The sequence below is a fragment of the Falco cherrug genome, chromosome 10 (genome assembly GCF_023634085.1).
Source record: "Falco cherrug isolate bFalChe1 chromosome 10, bFalChe1.pri, whole genome shotgun sequence".
In the NCBI taxonomy this organism is placed as follows: Eukaryota; Metazoa; Chordata; class Aves; order Falconiformes; family Falconidae; genus Falco; species Falco cherrug.
In genome coordinates this window covers 32,513,191-32,531,866 of record NC_073706.1, presented here as the reverse complement: position 1 = coordinate 32,531,866, position 18,676 = coordinate 32,513,191, and the positions used below count along the sequence as shown (strand labels likewise).

The 18,676-nt window shown below is 40.3% G+C and overlaps 1 protein-coding gene across 2 annotated transcripts in view; it reads right to left on the bottom strand.

Annotated features, from left to right (window-relative positions):
• Positions 1-14,418: 14,418 nt before the first annotated feature.
• The window catches only part of NUCB2 (nucleobindin 2), a 31,090-nt gene continuing 26,832 nt past the window's right edge, over positions 14,419-18,676 (bottom strand). For both annotated transcript variants that reach the window (XM_055721955.1, XM_055721956.1), the window contains exon 13: positions 14,419-18,258. In XM_055721955.1, the coding sequence (XP_055577930.1) occupies positions 18,146-18,258 (113 nt within the window). In that variant the 3' untranslated portion in view covers positions 14,419-18,145. The remainder of the gene's footprint in view (positions 18,259-18,676) is intronic.

Sequence of the window (18,676 nt, the reverse complement as noted above, 5' to 3'; positions counted from 1 at the left end):
CAGAGTCTGGAGACCATTATCGGTTTATGCTCGTAGTTCACACTGTTTAGTGCATTCTAATTGGAGTTTGTTAAACTATTTGGATCGACAGAAGGATAAGCTTATTAATCAGAAACAGAGTCTGAAGAACCCTTATGTTATATGCCATAGTTTTAAAATACTTGTAGTGACTGCTGGTGAGAACGTAGCCTGCCGGGCATATCAGTTTCATGTTGCGTTTCCTAATGAAATCAAGTGACATTCATATACAAAATTAGAGTATAACAAGGTCTGACTTGGTCTCTTTATCCCCCAAGGCACTTGATAAGTATAGTATTATAGTGGTGTACTTCAGTAGGACAATGTCCCTGTAAAATAGAAAGAAAACAGAATTGAACTCAAGAGGCTGCATATTGAGGCAAAAGAGGGTCACAGACACAAAATAAATACATTTAAAATCCACAGGTAACACAGTGGGAAGTCAGTGTCAAGAAGTAATAAACTATTTCCTTTTGAAGCCCTTCTTACCAGCGAAGCTGTGACAATGCTGAGGTGAGAGATCAGAGACCTAAAAAGCAGATATGAGGGGCTGGTGTAAAAGGCTTTAACAAGGCCAAGGTTTATGCGCTAGCATAGATCAGCAACAGGGTCACTGTCAAAATTCAGTCCTCCCTGTAAGGCGAGACTGCCGGCTGGGCATGAGCAGCATTGCTCAATCCAGCGGGTAAATATTACTGCGTGTTGAGCAAGGTACAAGTCACAACAGAGCCCTGCTGGAAGCAGTGTTAGGAGGGCTTTGTGGTGACTGATTCTTATCGTTAGTTATTTATTAATAGTTAATAATATCAATCTAATGAATAATTAATAGCTCTTTGAAAAAAAAAATTGTTTCTTCATGTTTTCCTTCCTCTTCCGCTCTTTCTTTGTACATCATCCACCCTTAAGGGTAATTATTGTGGGTCTGCTGGCACAGATTGTTTTGATTTGGGATAAAGCACAAGAGTGTTTTGGGAAATGGAACACAAAAATAAAATAGATATTAGAAAACCCAGAAACCTCTGTGAAATTGCCAAGCTTGCAACTTTCACAGTGATTCCTTGTACAAAGCATGGAAATATCTATTCCTAGGAACCTGGTATTAATAAACTACCATAGATTATTCCCTGGTGTTCATTTTGCAGGTTCCTGTGGAAGGGAAAGAGGTTTAGCTCTTCAGGTTAGGGTTAAGGGAGAAGAGAAGGTTCAAAATCACTGCATTTTAGCCTCCCTGGTTACACCTTACTCTCAAAGTCATACTGGTGGTGTCACGGAAAACGGGCAGGGTCAATGCTCTTTGCAATGCATGTTCCCATGGGCCCCGCATTTAGCCAGGGCCAGCTGCCCCCTTCCAAGGCAGACATCTCAAACCCAACATCCCTGACCCAAGGCTCCTGGAAGGGAGTAGAAAAGTCCCACCTATTTCATTAGATTTTTGGATCAAAGGATGTAATCTGCCAACCTACTGAAAGCATGTGCCACAGCAGAAAGGGATTTAGTCGGTGCTGCCGACCTTACTGAATCAAAGCTGCTGTTTGAGGTGAGAAGACCCTTGTGTGAAGGTGGCCTTGGGTAAGGTGGACCAGAGCGGGTGGTGGGATGTGCGCTTAACATGGCTGGTGACTGTCTTAACTGCCTGTAACAAATGACTCAGTGTACTATTTTTGATTCAGCAACAGGAGAAAGATATGTGATACAAACCTCCACACCTCCCCAAGGAGAACTATTAAAAGAGCAGAAGACATTCTTGAGAGGCTGCAGATACTGCTGCCTCCATCCTGCTCTCAGCACTGCTGGGTGCCTACAGAGGACGTATGCTGCATGTTTTTATGGCTTATGCCCCTATTTTAATACATAGTGTGACTTTAAAGAATCATCACACGGGAATGACTCAGTTTAAAAGTGATTTTCGAAAATCAAAACCCACAGCCCCTTTTCACAATTTTCCCCTGTCAACCTTTGTGCCTGGTGGACTTACTGAGTTTAAATGTAGATAGCAACTGTGAGAAGTTTCCTAAGCAGCTCCCTTACTGCAAAGCTAAGCAGCCTTAAATAAGCAATTCCATCTGAGCTGGAGGGACCCCACAGCGGATTGTGTCTCTTCTCCTCTCACAGGAGCTGGCACCTGCCCTGGCAGCAGGCATTGAGCACCCCATCCCATCCCTCTTCCCCTGCTGCTGTAAGGGTGGCAAGATCCTGAGCTGGGAGCAGGGCTGCCATGTGCTATAGCAGTAGGTGAGAGCCGCACTTTTCCTTCCCAGGGTGTTTTTTGTTCATTTGCTGTTTTAAGTAGCAAATACCTGTTCATTGCTTTGCATTTATGTTTTCTCTGCTCAAGAGAGGGTAGGCACAGTGTATAAATAGCATTATTGTCATTATAGTCACAATAATGTTATTCCTGAGCAGAGCTGAGGCATAGAGATTGAAAGCAAGCATCAATGCTAGCAGTAGGAGCCCTTGCCTTCAGTGAGCTTCAAATCAGGTCCCCGTGTTAAATCCTGGGCCTTTAAATCCAGCCTTGCCAGGGAGTTCATTAGCACCAGGATTTCCATCTCAGGGCTGGGCACCATTAGGTTAATGGGGTGGGCAGCTGACCCAGATAGTCCCTGATGGTGCTTTTGTGGCAACAGTAATGCTGTTTCCTATGTTTTAAGTTAAAAGTCTCCTTCTGCTTCGGTATCTCTTGGGAACCTCTTCCTGTGCCTTGTGAGTAAAAATCTTGATTTGTCTCTTTTTCTTTAGTATGAGACAATATGGCCCATGTGCATATTGTGTAATTCTATATGCTGAGGGGTTTGAATGACTTGAATGTTTATGTCATGGTCTGAGATCAGCCTGCACTGTTTGTCACATACTGGAAAGAAGGTTGTAGTGAGATGAGTGTCAGTCTTTTCTCCCAAATAAAAACCAACAGGACAAGAGGAAACAGCCTCAAGTTGTGCCAAGGGAGGTTTAGACTGTCTGTTAGGAAAAACTTCTTCACTGGAAAGGTGGTCAAGCACTGGAACAGGCTACCCAGGGAAGTGGTTGAGACCCTGTCCCTGGAGGTATTTAAAAGGTGTGTAGATGTGGCACTTACGGACATGGTTTAGAGGTGGACTCAACAGTGTTAGGTTTGTATTTGGAGATATAGTTATTGGACTTGATGATCTGAAGGGTCTTTTCCAACCTAAATGGTTCTGTGATTCTAATTTCTTGCTGTTTCCTGGTGGGTGCATACAAGTAAGGAGGACATTTTCTATACCCTGTCTTTGCCCCAGATGCATTATTTCAATTTAGTTAGCTCTACTCTAAAAAAAGTTAGCAAGATAATGCTTCTTTCATTGGATGGGTGGAAAAGAAGAGCAGGACGATTGGTGTGTTCTTGCAAAATGTATGGATTTTGTTGGAGCAGAGTGCCCAGAGAGCAGCTTCCTAATGTAAAATGACAGTAGATTTTGACCCTGAGGGTAAAGGAGCTGCCCTGTGCAGCCATCCCCAGCAATGTTTGAGAAGATGACTAGCACTCTGTGGGCGTGCTGATCACTGAATACGTGAGGGTGGCTTGATTTGGAAGAACTAATGGCTGGCTTCGCCAGCCACAGAAAGCTCATGCTTGCTAGGAATTTATCTAGAATTATAGGCAGTAAACAGGTATTTTTCCAAAGGCAGTATCTATCTTTAGAAATGTCTCTGTAGAAAGTAGCCATTATTTTCTCACAGATTTCCTCTATCAAGTGTTGTCTAGACATCCGTAGCTGAAATCTTTACACTCAGAATCTACCTGCTTTACTAAATGGATGCATTTGATAGTGACATTTAAGGTTTACATTTGAAATGTTGCTCTTTCGTGTTTTGTTCTTTTAATTGCAGCAAAGTTGTTATTCCTTTATTGGATTTTTTTCCTACTTATTTTGTTCGTTACTGTACATAGCCTGAGAAATACGTCACTTCTTTTGTGTTCTTGAACAGCATCTGCTTAAGGAGAAAAACAGAAAGTTCCACAGCATGGCATAGCCCTTTGACCCACAGTCAGAACTCTTAAATTATAGTACTACCATTCAAGATAGTTCAATGGTATCACAGGTGTTTCTACTGTTATGTGCAGATCTGTTTTCACTGAGTCTGTTTCCTTTGTTAAGGGGAGCTCTACTGAGTCTTAAAATATAGGTTTCCTCAAAAGTTTCATATTCACTAGGAACCTCACATCTGATCCTACATTCTTCGCTCTGCTTTTCTGCTTTGCAAGTTACACAGGAGATGAAATCAGATCAGTCCTCATAGTCCTTATTTTCTGCTTCCTCCTCAGTTGGGAATAGTCCCTTAAACCTGGCAACTAAACTCACCCTGTTTCTGTTCCTTCCAGATACGCAGCACTGAAGTGCCACATCCATGCTAGCCTTTTATCTTCAAAGTGGGAACTGCTTCTTGGCTAGATGAACCAGAATCTTTGATTTTATGTTTTCAGAGAGAAGAGGATAAAGGTCTTGGCACCAAAGCCACTCCATAAATGTGTTATGTTGCCCGAGTGGTTTGTGTTCTACTAGTAAAACTGCAATTTTTACTTTTCGCTGATGTTCCATAACATTAAATAACTACCTGAAGAGACTAGTATAAGTACAAGACTCCCTGCCTGCTTATTCTCCTTGTTTGGACTTGGCCTTGAGGTGACCCAATGTGTAACTGTTGTATGCCTAAAAACCTTCTCTGTGAACCTCTGTCTGGACTGTCAGAGATCTCTTGCTGCCTCCTTCAGGTGACATCCATTTTTAAAAGAAACAAAACTAAAAATAAAACCTTTGTTTAACAACTACTAGTATTATCTTGAAGACAGCTCCTTTGGTGGTGGTGGACAATATGCACCCTGCGTTTCTTCCCCTTTTACACACGTATTGCTAATTCTCCACCTGGAGTCCTGTAGGAGATATAGGGGTGTGCAGCTGCTGCATAAGCCATCCTTCATTTGCCATACCTTCCAGAGATGTTCACCTGGTGAGGCAAGAATCATGCCCAGGAATGTTGTTATCAGAACGGCCTTTATAGTTTTGTTCTGCTTTAAAACTAATACTTAAGATGTTCTGTGTGGCTCTGACTTGCAGTCAGAGACAGTTTATTAGTAGCCCTGTTAGGTTCTTCTACTTTGTAGAAGAAATAAAAGTATTTATGATAGTAATAATCTTATACTGATGTATCGTAGAGTTAATGCATCCATATGAAAATCCACAATCTTGCATTAAAACATATTGCCAAATTTACACCAGTCCACAAAATTGTTGGTAGCGTGTTGTCATTACTCAATATTCAGTCATCACTGGTTTTCACATTGACTCTTGGAGAAACTACCAAAGTGTGCTAAATTCAACCGGTGTGTTCTTACTGACTTTAAAAAAAAATCTGGATGAAGTTCACAGAATGCCTGACTAAAACGGTGTGCTGGCACTTGTACTTCATTTTTTTTTTTTTTTAACAGTTTAAATACAAAAAAAGAACCAAAACCAAACTGATGAGCATTAGTTGAGAAGTTTGATTTGATCCTTAGTGAATCATAGGGGGGAAGTTCTGTTAGGTCATTTTTACAGTTCACAGTGTAGCTGTAGCTCATTCAGTGCATAACTGTGGGATGGAAAATTTGATAATTTCCACATTTTTCTGACACACAGAAATACTCCCTTAAAGTTATAACCTTCTTTAGGTAAGACTCCAATAAGTTTGTGGGATGTCTTATTCCATTTTCCAGCCACACTAAAAGAAGTGTGAGTATTTGCAAACTAGTATCCAAATTTAAACTAACTTCTAAGAAATAACAAACAACAATAAAACAATAGAGTTTACCTGCAAGGTCGAGTTGAAAGGCTTGTTCTATGCAGTGTTGGGTTGCTGGATGAAAAACCTCGCATCTTAGTAGTTTAATACTGTCAGATGCCTTTGGAGACAACTGTAGTTTGCTGATACAAACATTTAATCTATTTTCTCCAATTCTAGTTTGTTTACTTGGTTGGCTTCAGGTAACTGTCTGGTCTTTGTGGCTCTGATACATACATGTAGTGCTTGATGTTGTCAGGTACAAAATTTGATATGGGAAGTTAAAGACAGACAGTCTTGTTGACTGTGGTTTGTGTAGGAATTTCTCTTACCTTGGAGACAACAGAGGACTTTGCTAAAGTAACAGAGAAAGTCTTCCATTAAAAAGCTGCTGCAGTAGAATACTCCTGGGACACTGAACCGAGAGTGGTTTATTACAGAAGAAAATTGCAACAGAAAAAAAGTATACGCCTGCTGCTCTGTACCTGGGCTCAGTAATACAGACACTGCACTTTATATATACATACATAGTGTGTCATACTACATATATTAAAAGAAAGAAAAATTGCTCTTTTTTTTAAGGGGTGTGGGTTTTTTTCTGGCAGCAGGAGTAAGACCAAAGTATGAGTCCTATCAACACGATAGTTAGCACTTGTCTTGAGCAGGCTGTTTGCAGCCCGTTCATTATCAGTTCCACCAACTAAAATATTGTTACCTCGCTACAAAGTAAGAGAAGAGCTATAGTTGGAGGACAAATTAGTTAAGACGTAAACCCCCCACAAGGGATGGATGCTAACACTCCTCAAGTATGAAATCTAAGATCTATATTGTTTTCTCATCACTAGAATTTCACAGCAGGGTAAATATACAATTACATCTTGTGGTTGAGAGTAGAGAGGGAAAGTGAAATTGCTCCTGTCAGATGTGATATCTCCTGGAAAACAAACTGGTGGTGGAATGGCTGAATTCAAGACAACAGAACCTCAATTTCTGGCTTTGATGTTTTTTACCAGCCACTTTATTTTTAGCAACTTTCATAGTGGGGAATAGAACACTCATCACTCACTTAAAATAAAACAATTTGAAGAAAGCAAAAACTCAAGTTAAATTCAACCTTTGTTTATACCAGTTTGTTGGGACTTCTGTAGAGACTCTCAGTAGCATAAATAACATGCCAGATGAATATATCTACTGGAGCACTGTGTGGACTAATTCAACTGAAAGCTACAGCCAGAGTCTCCTGGGGCTTGCACAGTGACTCATAAGTTATACCTTCCTGTCCCAAAGGACTCTGTACACCTGAAACAAAATTATTTCCATCCCCCTCAAGTTACATCAAATAGTGCTCTGTACTGCCCTTTAAGCGAAAGGGACCATAGATGTATTATACATACCTGGAAGCTTTAGAAATACCTCTTTTGTGATGGGTTTCTCCAGGCTTTGTACATTATTTTGAAAGCAATTTTTTTGGCAAACATGAAAGCTGTAGGTATGGTCTGAAGCACATACTGTACGTAAAAGCAGTCGCCTGAGTGGCCCCGTAGCTCTTTTCTGACATTATCCTTGATTATATCCTCCTCCAGTAACCACTGCATTTAAATCTCTTCAGGGCAAAAATCACTTACTCTACACAGAGACTCAGGGAGATGATACAGTATTTGCTAATGCTAGATAAGCAGATAAGGACCTGAAAAGGAGATCAAAGAAACTTGGTTATTTATGTCTTTATAGCCTTGGTATTTATATATTTGGCTATTTATACAAGAAGCAAGAGGGATCCAGTCTCAGCAAGGAATACAATCAGTACGAGAAATAATGTTCTTTTAACAGCTTAAACACAATGAACTCGTAGTCCTCTGGATATGAAAATGTACTTATTTATAATAAATTAGCACTTCTGCAGCTACAGGGCTTCTATAACAAATGTAACACATAATTATATATTTTGTTATTTTTCCCGGGTTTATGAAGTTCCCAGCTTCTCCTTGCTAGTCCTTCTCACAGTCCCTGAAACAGCTACAACAGAGCAATTTAAAAGGTGGTGAATTATGGAGTGCTAGCGGTTTCTCTGCTGTGGGAACCATTTATTCACTTTCTTGTAAAACATCAGTGTCATCTTATCAAAAAATACTTCCTCAGAAAAAATTCTTCATGAACTGTGAGAACTATTCTTTTTTTTTTTTTTTTTTTTGGGGGGTGGGGGGGTGGGGGGGGTGATTGTTTGTTTCTTGAAACCTCCCTGCTCAACAGATCAGGCTGCCTGATTTCTAGTAGGGTAGGCAGGAATACAGGTGCTGTGGACACTCTGAAATTCTTCAGCTAGCTCTGTTTCTCAAGCTGAATGTAGACCTCAAGCTGGATTTAGATCTCTATCTGGAACATTTTCCTTTCTTTTGCAGACATCGGTTTGCAAGTGCAATGCTATGTAGGTGTCTCACATTGGGACAAACAGTCAGATCTGGGTAGGTTTGTTGGGGTTTTTTTAAAATATTTTATTAAGATAGTTTGTGATGAAGCTTGTGAAATCTTATCAGGATCAGTACTTTTGTTGCTCCTTAGGTTCAGCCCTCCCAAAACTCTCTTCTTCTGGCATGTCCATACCTGACTCGAGGTAGAGCTAACATACGTTTAAAGGCAGTGTGTCCTCTCCAGATGTTTTCAAGTGGACCAAAGAGGAAAGCATAAACATACTGCCCAAAGAACAAAGGATAAAAGAGTCACCTTGTAAATGAAGAGATCAGCATTTCCTTGTAGCACTCTTTGAATGTGTAATGTAAGCAGTGAACTGCACTGTGTGGCTGTGTAAACGGAATTTGGTTTTGCAATACGGTTTTGTCTCCATCAGCAAGAGACCCTTTGTTTTTAACTTCAGCATCTGTGAAGGATTGTTCTGAGAGCTACTCATCATCTACACCTGAAGAGTTCAATTCCTTCGGGAAAGAAGGAGTGGGCTTTGCAGGTTAAAGTGAACACCTCCCCAGCAGTTCGCATCTCTGTTAAACATTGCACTGCATCCTGTGCTGGTAGGGTTAAAAAGCAAATAATCATATTTCTTTAAATTTTACCAAGATACGATACAGCACCGCAAAGTGCTGATCGGGGCTGTCCCCTCCCCCAGATACTGAGCACCATGACCCCCAGAGAAACCCATGCTGGAAGGGTTTTAGGCAAACACGGGCAAAAAGAAAAGGGCTGGGGAGGGATGGGTTTCACAGCTGCACCCTATACAGGTGTGACATTCCTCTGAAGAAAAACCAAAGATGTGTTTGAAGGGTATTTGCTTTCCCAGTTAGAGAGATTCGGTGGCTATGACCAACAGTGTTTGAGAGATTAAGCTGCCTTCTGTGAAGAGAACGTGCCTTCTCTGGAAATGGTTTTCAGACACCTTACATAAGATACAGAGAAATGCTTTGCACCCTCACAGTTCCTGAGGGCCTGTGAGGGAAATGACCAGCTGTTGGAGAACCGAGTGCAGTGGTTAAGGCAGCTATTTGGAGAAAATATACAGTATCACTAACAGCATTTCTGTGTGAGCACATAGGAATAACTGTGTATTCATGTGAGTGTGTCTGAGTTAGAAGAAATGACTGTCACAGCTCTGGAGACAAAGAACACCCGTCCTTGTAACAGTGAGATGAAACTTTGGGAGCCCTGAAGTGCACACTTTCTTTGTAAAATTATCTGGTTTAGCACCAGCTGTAGCCCTACCAACCGTAAATCCAGACAGCTGCTGTCTTCCAGAAATTAAACTCACTGCATGGCAAAGCAGTTTTCTTACCTATGACAGTCGGTGGTGGTGTCCACCCAAGAGGGTGCGCTTAACTGTCGTAAATGATTTTGAGGGAAGGCTCTGCCCTGTCATGCTCGCATGCATTTGGAGAAACCTGAACAGCGTGTGGAGTGCCATTCTCTTCTAAGTGCACCTGAAACTGAAAGGCTTTCAGATCAGATCCTCCTGGTCCTTCTCTTGCAGCATTACATTGTGTGTTACCAGAAGACAATCTGTACCTTTCTCTCATGTATACTTCAGATTAAAAAGTTTAGTGTCAATGGTTTGGGATGAAGGCCCACAATCTGGTGATCCAAAATAGCTTCTTCCAAATGCTTCATTTCTATGCTTCCTTTGAATGCTAGTATTTTTTGAGGAACTGTAAGGCACAAAAGGGACATTTGTTTCTAGATGTACAGTCAATTTAAAAAAGAAAAAAAAAAAAAAAAAGAAGAAATGGATGTTAGTTGTTCTCTCCTGCATGAGCTACATACAGCCAGCAGTGTGCATGCTATCAGGAGGGGCTGGGAGGGTACACGGCTTGCTTCTCCCTTGCGTCTGTCTGGGCAGGCAATGCTGGGCCAGAAGGACCCTCCCTGCTGCCCTTGGAGATGTGGCAGGAGCTGCCCTCTTCCTTGCCAGCTGTGGGCAGGTGACTCCCTTTCCCTCCAGGTGTGGGAGTGCTGAGAAGCCAGTGGCAGGAGCTGCCCCAGGAGCTTGCCCCAGGCGTTGGACAGTGATGAGGAGCCATGCACCGAGCAGAACAGCTATGTGAGAAGTGAGCTGCATTTACACAGTGCAAATGGCTGCCTAAAAGAAGCTTGAGTTGGCTTTTATTTTTTTCAACTCATAAACACGAGTTGGTTCCTCACTTTACAAAGGATTAGATACTATACTGTGATAGTGCATAAAAACATTTTGTTGCTTTATTGCTTAAAACATACAATTATCTTGATTGGAAAGCTGCAATTATTTAAATAATGTTTAGTCCACCACTATTACCTGATATGTGACTGTACAGTCAAGCCAGCTTGTAAAGTTTCTTCCATGTGAATTTGTTTGCAAAAGGGTTATTTAGATGCCTAGGTTTGTCACTCTTTCTTTTTAATAATGAAGAAACTGTATCATCAAGCAGTTGGGCATTACCACTTTGAAGTTCTGCTTACGACACATGCACACCAGGCGTGAGCAGGACGATGCGTATTAGCCACTTTGAGTCCAACTGCACCCTTTCCGTTAGTCCTTTGTGGCACTACATGAACTCGTGCAGCTAATTGCAGCACTACTTTTTCCCTATTTCATAATTATTATGTTGCAATTTGGTTGTTTGGTTGTGAGGTTGTTTTTTTTAATAAATTTTAGAAAATGCTTTGTGTATACTTGGCGCAACACTGGTGCAACCCTGGCTTTGTCCTGAGTAGCCCAAGGGACAATCTGAAACAGGACATGCCTAGATTTACAGACGAGCTATGACAAAGCATATATATATATATATAAGTTGGCAGAGACCAAATGGATATGATGCCGACTGGTGATCCCCTGCCCTCAGTGAGGCTGGTGCCGTGTGGGCAGTTAAGACAGTTGTGGGATCCAACCTGACTGCAGCCAAACAGGTCTGCAGTGCCACCAAAGTACCAAAGAAAAACACTGCTTTTAAGCAAATGGGAAAAGCACGTGAGCATTGGGAGCAGTCACTGAAGATCACAATAGTGGTAAGGAGTATTCCAGTGCTGGCTGTAGTCGCTCGTTCCTCCCATTAGCCTTAGAATAAAATCATCGGCAAAAAGAGTTTTCAATATAGAAATTCTAATACAATCAAAATAGAAATTTAGACACTTGAAACCACATAGGTGGTTTATAGTGCTTAATGTACAGGAAAGCAATCAGTCCAACCAAAATACAGGCAGCTGTTAATTCAAAAACTGAGCCAACTAAATTGCAACTTGGGACCTGTAAATAATTGATAGATAAATTAATAAAGACTATTCTGATGATACTGTAATTACCTGTAGATTGAACTGAATCTACCCATCAGGACAGATGACTGGCTGGTTATTTTTCATGTCTGAGTATTGCAAACACACTTATTTAGACTATGAATAGCATATGTGATTCATTAAGTTCTTGATAATTTTATAATACTCAGTGAACACAAATAAGGGAATACTTAAAGCACTTAACTTTCCTCTTACCTTGCTAAAAAATAAAATGCATAGAAAGAGGGTATTTAGACTAAGAATTATAGAATTATTATAGCTGAAAACGAGCCATGGCTTTATGTGTAGTAAGCAGCATAACACTGAACACAGACAATTAAACTAGAGATACAGGGAATCCCTGACCAAAAGCTGAAGGTGTGTCTTGATAACACCCTATTCCTTTATCCCAGTTCTCCCATTTAACATAATGATTTTTATCAGTTTCCTTGGCTATTCATTGGTGATCGTGCTTCCCTGGGAGCTTCAGAGGCTGATCCCTAAGCTGGCCCCGCTATGTGCAATTTTAACCTTTAGAATTCCTGGGAAAAAAGCTAATATAAAATAATTTACCAGCTACCTCCAAAGAAGCCGTTCCTTGAGCAGTATCAGGAATAACAGAGAGTTGGCATCTGTATAATCCTGTTTCCTCCAGCTGTATATTTGTCAGAAATAGCGCAGCATTGCCTTTTTTGCTTCACTGTCTAACATGTAGGATCCTACTCTAGGAGGACTATGGTTTCCCGCTATAAATGTAAATGGCATCTTTTCCTGGTCAGTATCTTGGGTTTTTAAATATCAGCTGATTCTCATATTGTTGTTATCCAGTTGTGGTATACTCTATTTGGAGATCATTCATGGCACAAAGGTATGTACATTCAGGAACAGCACCATTAGTTTAGTGCTCATTTGTACTTTCAGGGCCTCTTCAAAAGGAAACAGCACAAAGAAAGAAATGCATTCTTGTAAAAGAAAAAAAAAAGCTCTTTTGAAACATGGCAGCTGTTGTTTGGCTTTTGAGGGATCATTCAGTTTTCAACATCCTATTTTATTATGCTACCCCTCTGCTTCTTAATTAGCTTTTAAAAGCACTTCGTAATCCTGGTCTTAGACTCCCTCTAGTGAAGAAACAGTATGCAACTGTATGTGCTTATTATGTGAAAAAAATCATGTGTTACAACAGATGTTGCATCACTTCTCCATGGTACCAAATGCGCTGGCAAGGTCTGCACAGCCTTTAGAATAGGTGTGGGCTCAGGAACTTCACTCATTGCTACTGCAGTATCCAGTGTCTTTCTGTGACTGGAAATTTCCATACATGCAAGTTTGCATAGGACTCTGCTCCGTGGTTGAGTAACTCGTCCTCCCCTAGATGGGCTCTCAATTTGTGCAGTGGGGTAGCATGTGGAGGGTTGCCCGCACATCCATCCTACTTCCTCCACTGTCACTGTTGACAGGGAGCACAAAAACTGAAGTCCTCTTCTCAATGTAGTATGAAGAGCAATGATAAGCTAGCGGGAGAGGGTGTGAAATGGGCTATTAGAGGGGAAACTCTGTATTGTATGCACTATCACTTCTGTAATACAGAAATGGCTCTATGGCAGTTTCTTAGAAGACACCAGCTGTGAGCTACTGTGTGTTAAGGAAATGCATGTTTGCATAAACACAAATTGTTTGCAACAGGGACGGAGCAGCAGTCGCTCTGCAGTCGCTCTGACTAACAGCTGCTTGAATTGATGGAAAAGGTGCAAGGAACGGAGATCAACTTTGTAGTGCTGCTCTATCCCTGCATCTGTCACTGGAAAATACACCAGATATAGAAACTTGAGTATCTCTGGAAAAAAAATTCCTTTGCCTCATTGATATTGTATTTAATAGCCTGCATACTTGCTGGCCTCAGAATTTAGCATAGTATTGGGTAGTAGAATTATAAACGGTGTTCTATTGGATACAAAGTAATTCTGGCAAGCACAGCTTTCAAGGCATTAGAAAACATCAGGGTAACTGTAGGTGGTTTTGGTATTTGCTATCTGCGGATGTGTAAATAAAGAGAACTCAAGCTAGCTCCCTATTTCCCATTATGTAAAAAGAACCCTACCATTTTTAGAAAAGTAACTAAACTAGTGAGTGTTACTGTATTTTCATATGGGACTCTCATTTCATTACCTTGGTACAACTACCTGCTCATTTCAGTAACATTTGAGGATGTAAACAAGAAAGTACTTTTGGGGCCAACCTCAGGGACAGCTCCTGGCACCTGCTATCTACTTCTGCATAAATTACCAAAGGACAATCCATAGGTCAGAGCTTCATTTCTCTGCAAAATGCCACCATACATCGAATTTTTCTTAAGATACCTTTTTACAAAATCGGTAAGTCTAATGTGGCTGGATATGGCATGATGTCCTGTGGATCTCCCCAGGAAACACATTGCCACAGCCATTCTGAGCCCCTGAAATGGCTGACAGCTGGCTTTGAAGGGAAGATCTGTAAGCAACAGAGAAAGCAACCTATAGAAAAATCTGTTACTAAACCTGTGGGTGCTTCACCTTCTTGGTGATTTCTGGTTTGAATTTGAACAATTTAGGGAAGCATGTGGCATTGTCAAAGAGTTTGTAATGCTGTTGCAGTAGCATTTCAATTAGCTGGTTTTACATTTTTATGATTATAGAAAAATTGAGCACTCGAGTACCTAATTAGTGAATAGCTATTGCAGTGAGGCAGCTGGTGCTAAGAAAGAACTTCACATCTTCCCAGAAAGCAAAAAAGTGGAGGGCAAACAGGAAGAGCCTCTACACAGAAATACAAAGTCGTGCATATATACAAGATCTAAGCCTGCCTTTTCCCACCCGCTTAGAATAAAACGCTAGACGTCTGTCACTGTGCTGAGTTTCAGTTTAATCCAGTTAAAAACTAATCTATACAAAGTACAGAGCAGGGCTTTTTTTTTCTTTTTTTTTTTCCTACATATATTGCACTGAAGGATGTGAATTTGTACAACATTGACCAAATCTTACCCCTCCATCTTCCTACCGAAATCCCAGCCAAGGACAAGACCAAATTTCTGCATCTTTGTCTTGGAATTGTAATCACCTCCTAAATGCAAAGCAGAATACAGGTGAAAGCAGTGGTGCCCATGATATTCCAGTCTCTTATTTATCTATAATTATAGCTTTTCGCTTCCTCACCTAGCTGTAAGCATAGTTTAATAAGTTCTTTTCAACTTTGAAAAGCTCCTGAGAAATCAGTACTATGGCAGAAAACATGCTTTTAGTGGCTAAATACCTTTAGTCTCTTTAATGGAAGAGAGAACCCAATTAAAAGAAGACACCAGCATTGAAAATAAGCACATTAAAAAGCAACAAATCTGCTAAATATTTCATGTACAAACATGACTTCAGCACACTGCATAACCTCTAAGGCAGATGTTCCTCACAGTGAGATAGCTCTTACCTAAATCACACTTCAAAATTGCTCAACAAAAGTAGTTTGGTGACTTTATTATACTCAGATGGAGACCTCTTCTAGGCCTGGGCCTGAAGAATGATACCCTTCCTCTGCAGGGGAGGAGGAGATGGACAGTATCGGGTGAACACTGTCTGTCAATAGACCAGATCTGACAGACCATGTTTTGGAAGAACATCAACCCAGTCCTTGCTGTCTTCGTGGACATGTGATACAGGTACCCATGCATATGAGATTTTTGAATTCGGTGAATGAGCATGAAGTTCTAATTTTGGCTTTCACCTGAAAAACATTTAGGCAACAAACTTAAGACGTGTTCAGTAGGAGTTTGCCAACTTGAGCATTACTGAGGACTGAGGCTCTGACTTCCACATAATTTAGGGCAAATAACTGCCAATTTGACTAAACCTTGATTATTGTTAGAGATAAACCCAATCACCAATTTAAGGTTTAAAAACCTGCCTGTTTCCACTTTAAATATGGACAAAGTCTGTAGTATATTGCTAAACTGCAAGCGTATTAATTAATTTAACACTGACAAGAACAGCATTTAGGAATTGGATAGCAACTGAAGGAAAGGTGCGTGCTGTTTTACACTGAACACACACACCTCAGTGGCTAGCTGAAATGCTAAATGAGGAACTTTCGCTAATGCTAACTCATGATGAACAAGTGAAAACTCTGGCTTCTCACAAGCAGCTTCCTCAGAGTCACCACTGGCACTCATTACACCGTGGCGAGCAGAAGCTGAGTTCAGCACCCAAGTTACAACAGCTCTTTGTAAAACTCTGGATGTTTCAAAGTAAACGGCGTAAGGGGGATATAATGCCCATCTCCAACAGCAGGGAGAGTCACAATCTTACAATCAAAATGTGAGAGGTTGCACTGAAACCAAAGCTTGAGCATTACATTACAAAGCATGTCATTACATCTAATGACATTTGTTAGGAGGCAGGTGTAGCCCAAAGGAATGATTTACATGGTAGAAATGCCTTTATGCCAAAGATTTCAGTCCTTGATACTTTACAAACATCTGTGGCTGTTATCATTTGTCCTCTGTAAACTTTCACATGGGATGGGAGGAATAGTAAAAAAAAAATTCCCTCACCTTTTCCATGACATTTGAATAATTCCCTCTTTATTTCCCTCCTCATTCTGTTACCCATTATTAGGCTACAAATCCAAAGACAGGGCTGTGCAGTGAAAAACTCTGTTAGTCTGGATGTAGCTGTAACTATGTCTGGGCCTCTTAGCAAACAGATGAAGTTGTTGGAAAGTATTTTAGTCTCCTGACAAAGACATAATCAAACTGATGTTAGAATCGCATGCAAATGACAAACAGTGGAGACACTGGTTTTGGAAACTAAATTAAAACGTTAACCACTTGCGTAGAGGGAAAAAAAAAGGAAAAGGCAAAAAGTCCAATTGTTTGAGTGATCTAATGACATGACAACTAACAAGGTGAAACAGACAAGGAAACCTAATCTGTTCCCATAGTGAATTTTATATTGTGTGGAGAACAAGAATATGCTCAGGCCTGATGAAAGAAGTTTTAAACATGGAAGGAATACACCTAGCTTTTATCAATCAAAGTTCTTAAAAGTAAGAAACTTCCCAAATGTCAATACAAAATGTTAGTAATTGCCTCCTGTCTTTCGAGTTTGGCTAAAATATCCAAGTCTTATTCTGAAAGGAACATCTTTCTGTAACAGAGGCTTGCTTCTGTTTCTTTGCTTAAAACCCAAATGACCTCCTTCAATGACACTGTGAGTAGTTAGCTACAGAACAGGAAGGAAACGCCAAGGATGCTTGCCAAGGTGTGTATCAGTTCAAAGCCAGCATCATACAATCAGAACAATCCACCATGTTTTAAAACAAACTGCAACAAACCAAGCAAACAAAATAACCCAGACAGGGTTTACACTTCAGGATACTTCAGTCTGAAATGAATGACAAGCAAGGACAACCACACAACTTTTCAACGTTATAGTAAAACCCACAGGAAAAGCAACTTACTTTTGTAAAATTTTGGCTTACAATATTAGGGACCTATCCTGGATCGATACCAAAATAATACAATCAAGTAGCACCCCTGTTTTAGGACACTTCATAAACTTACACCAACTGCTGAAAGACTAATCAGAGTTAATAGTGAGACTCTTAACAAGTCAAAGATTCATGTCTGAGAAGACCTTTCTGAAGCATGTGGTGCATTTTGAAAAATCTGATATTATCGTAGGAGGTAGGATAATCTGTACAGAAAAAGACAATGAGTCTTGTTCTGTTTTGCACAATATTTCCATTAACATAAAAAGCTTACTTAATAGCATGCACAATTTTGAGATCAGCTGGCACCTGATGAAAGAAACAGGGACAAAAGTACTGTCCCAAGAGCCAGTTGAGTATTCAACTGTTACCCAGAATTAGTCTCAGCAAGGAGGACGGTTCAGATCAATATACCGGAAGTACAGTATTCCTTTTGAAGGCTTACAGTGAAATTCTTAGGCTTCTGTAAACATGAAAAATATTCACTGTTCCACATAATTATTTGCTGTGTTTGGATTTTAGAAAGTGCAAATTTTCTGTGATTAAGGATTAGAAGTTTTATTTTTATTTGGTCTCAAAGAAGAAAGGGTTTGGTAGTGCTGGAAATGGTAGGCCTTTACCTATGGTCTTTGTTTCCCCATATTTTGCTTCTCAGCATTTCTGGAAAGAGTTTCTACATAAAACTAGACATAACTTGACATTCAGGCCAGGTCCCTGCTTCCTCCTGAGAATATCCCAATTCATGCCTAAACACAGAATGGCAGACATCTTCTCCCTTTTTGTAAGAGAAGAGTTCAACAGCTCAGTCCCCTGACCATACACACATCTTTAGTATTAATAGTTTCCTTAATTCCCCCCTCCATTATAGCCTCTAATTGATCCCCCTGTTGTGTTTCTCACTGATGCACTGGAGAGAAAATTAATTTAATTTATGACTCAGATCTGATTGATACTTAATCTCTTACCATTCCCAATGATTTCACATTCTGGGGAAGAAACTGGAAAGTTCATGTTTCACTGTGATTTCCTGCCCACCCCCCACCCCCCCACCATCCCAAATAATAAAGATGCTATAAAGTTGAGGCACAAGTGGTCAAGGGTGAACTTGATCAGTTCTAGCAGCTGGTTCTTGGACATGTCCTGGTGGTAAAGGCTGATCACCTCCTGCAGGATGTTTTGGTGCATCTCCAACTTTGTGTTCCCCGGCTGTAAAACAAGAATAAAACTATTTGTAACTTCTCAATTAAATTGGCCCCAAATGTGAAAAGTCTCTAAAGGAAAGTTTCTAGTGTAGGGACAATCAAACAAAATCTTCTATTTTTTGGTTTTTAAGTGGAATCAAGAATTTTGTATGTGACTAACAATGAGTTCAGATTTAGATTATGCAATAGACTGCATTACTATAATATTCAGCGTTTCCTCTTAGATTACTAATTGTTTCTGTTTTCTGTGAAATATTTTTACTTAAGTAACACATTGGTTCTTTGCAGATTGTTCTTTCCAAAATATATTACGTGTTTATGAAATCTTTAATCCTAATACGGGAAGCCTGAAAAAAAAGATTAACAACTTGCTCCTGTACTGTACTCCCCAGCGCGTCAATAATTCTTACAACATTCTCCCT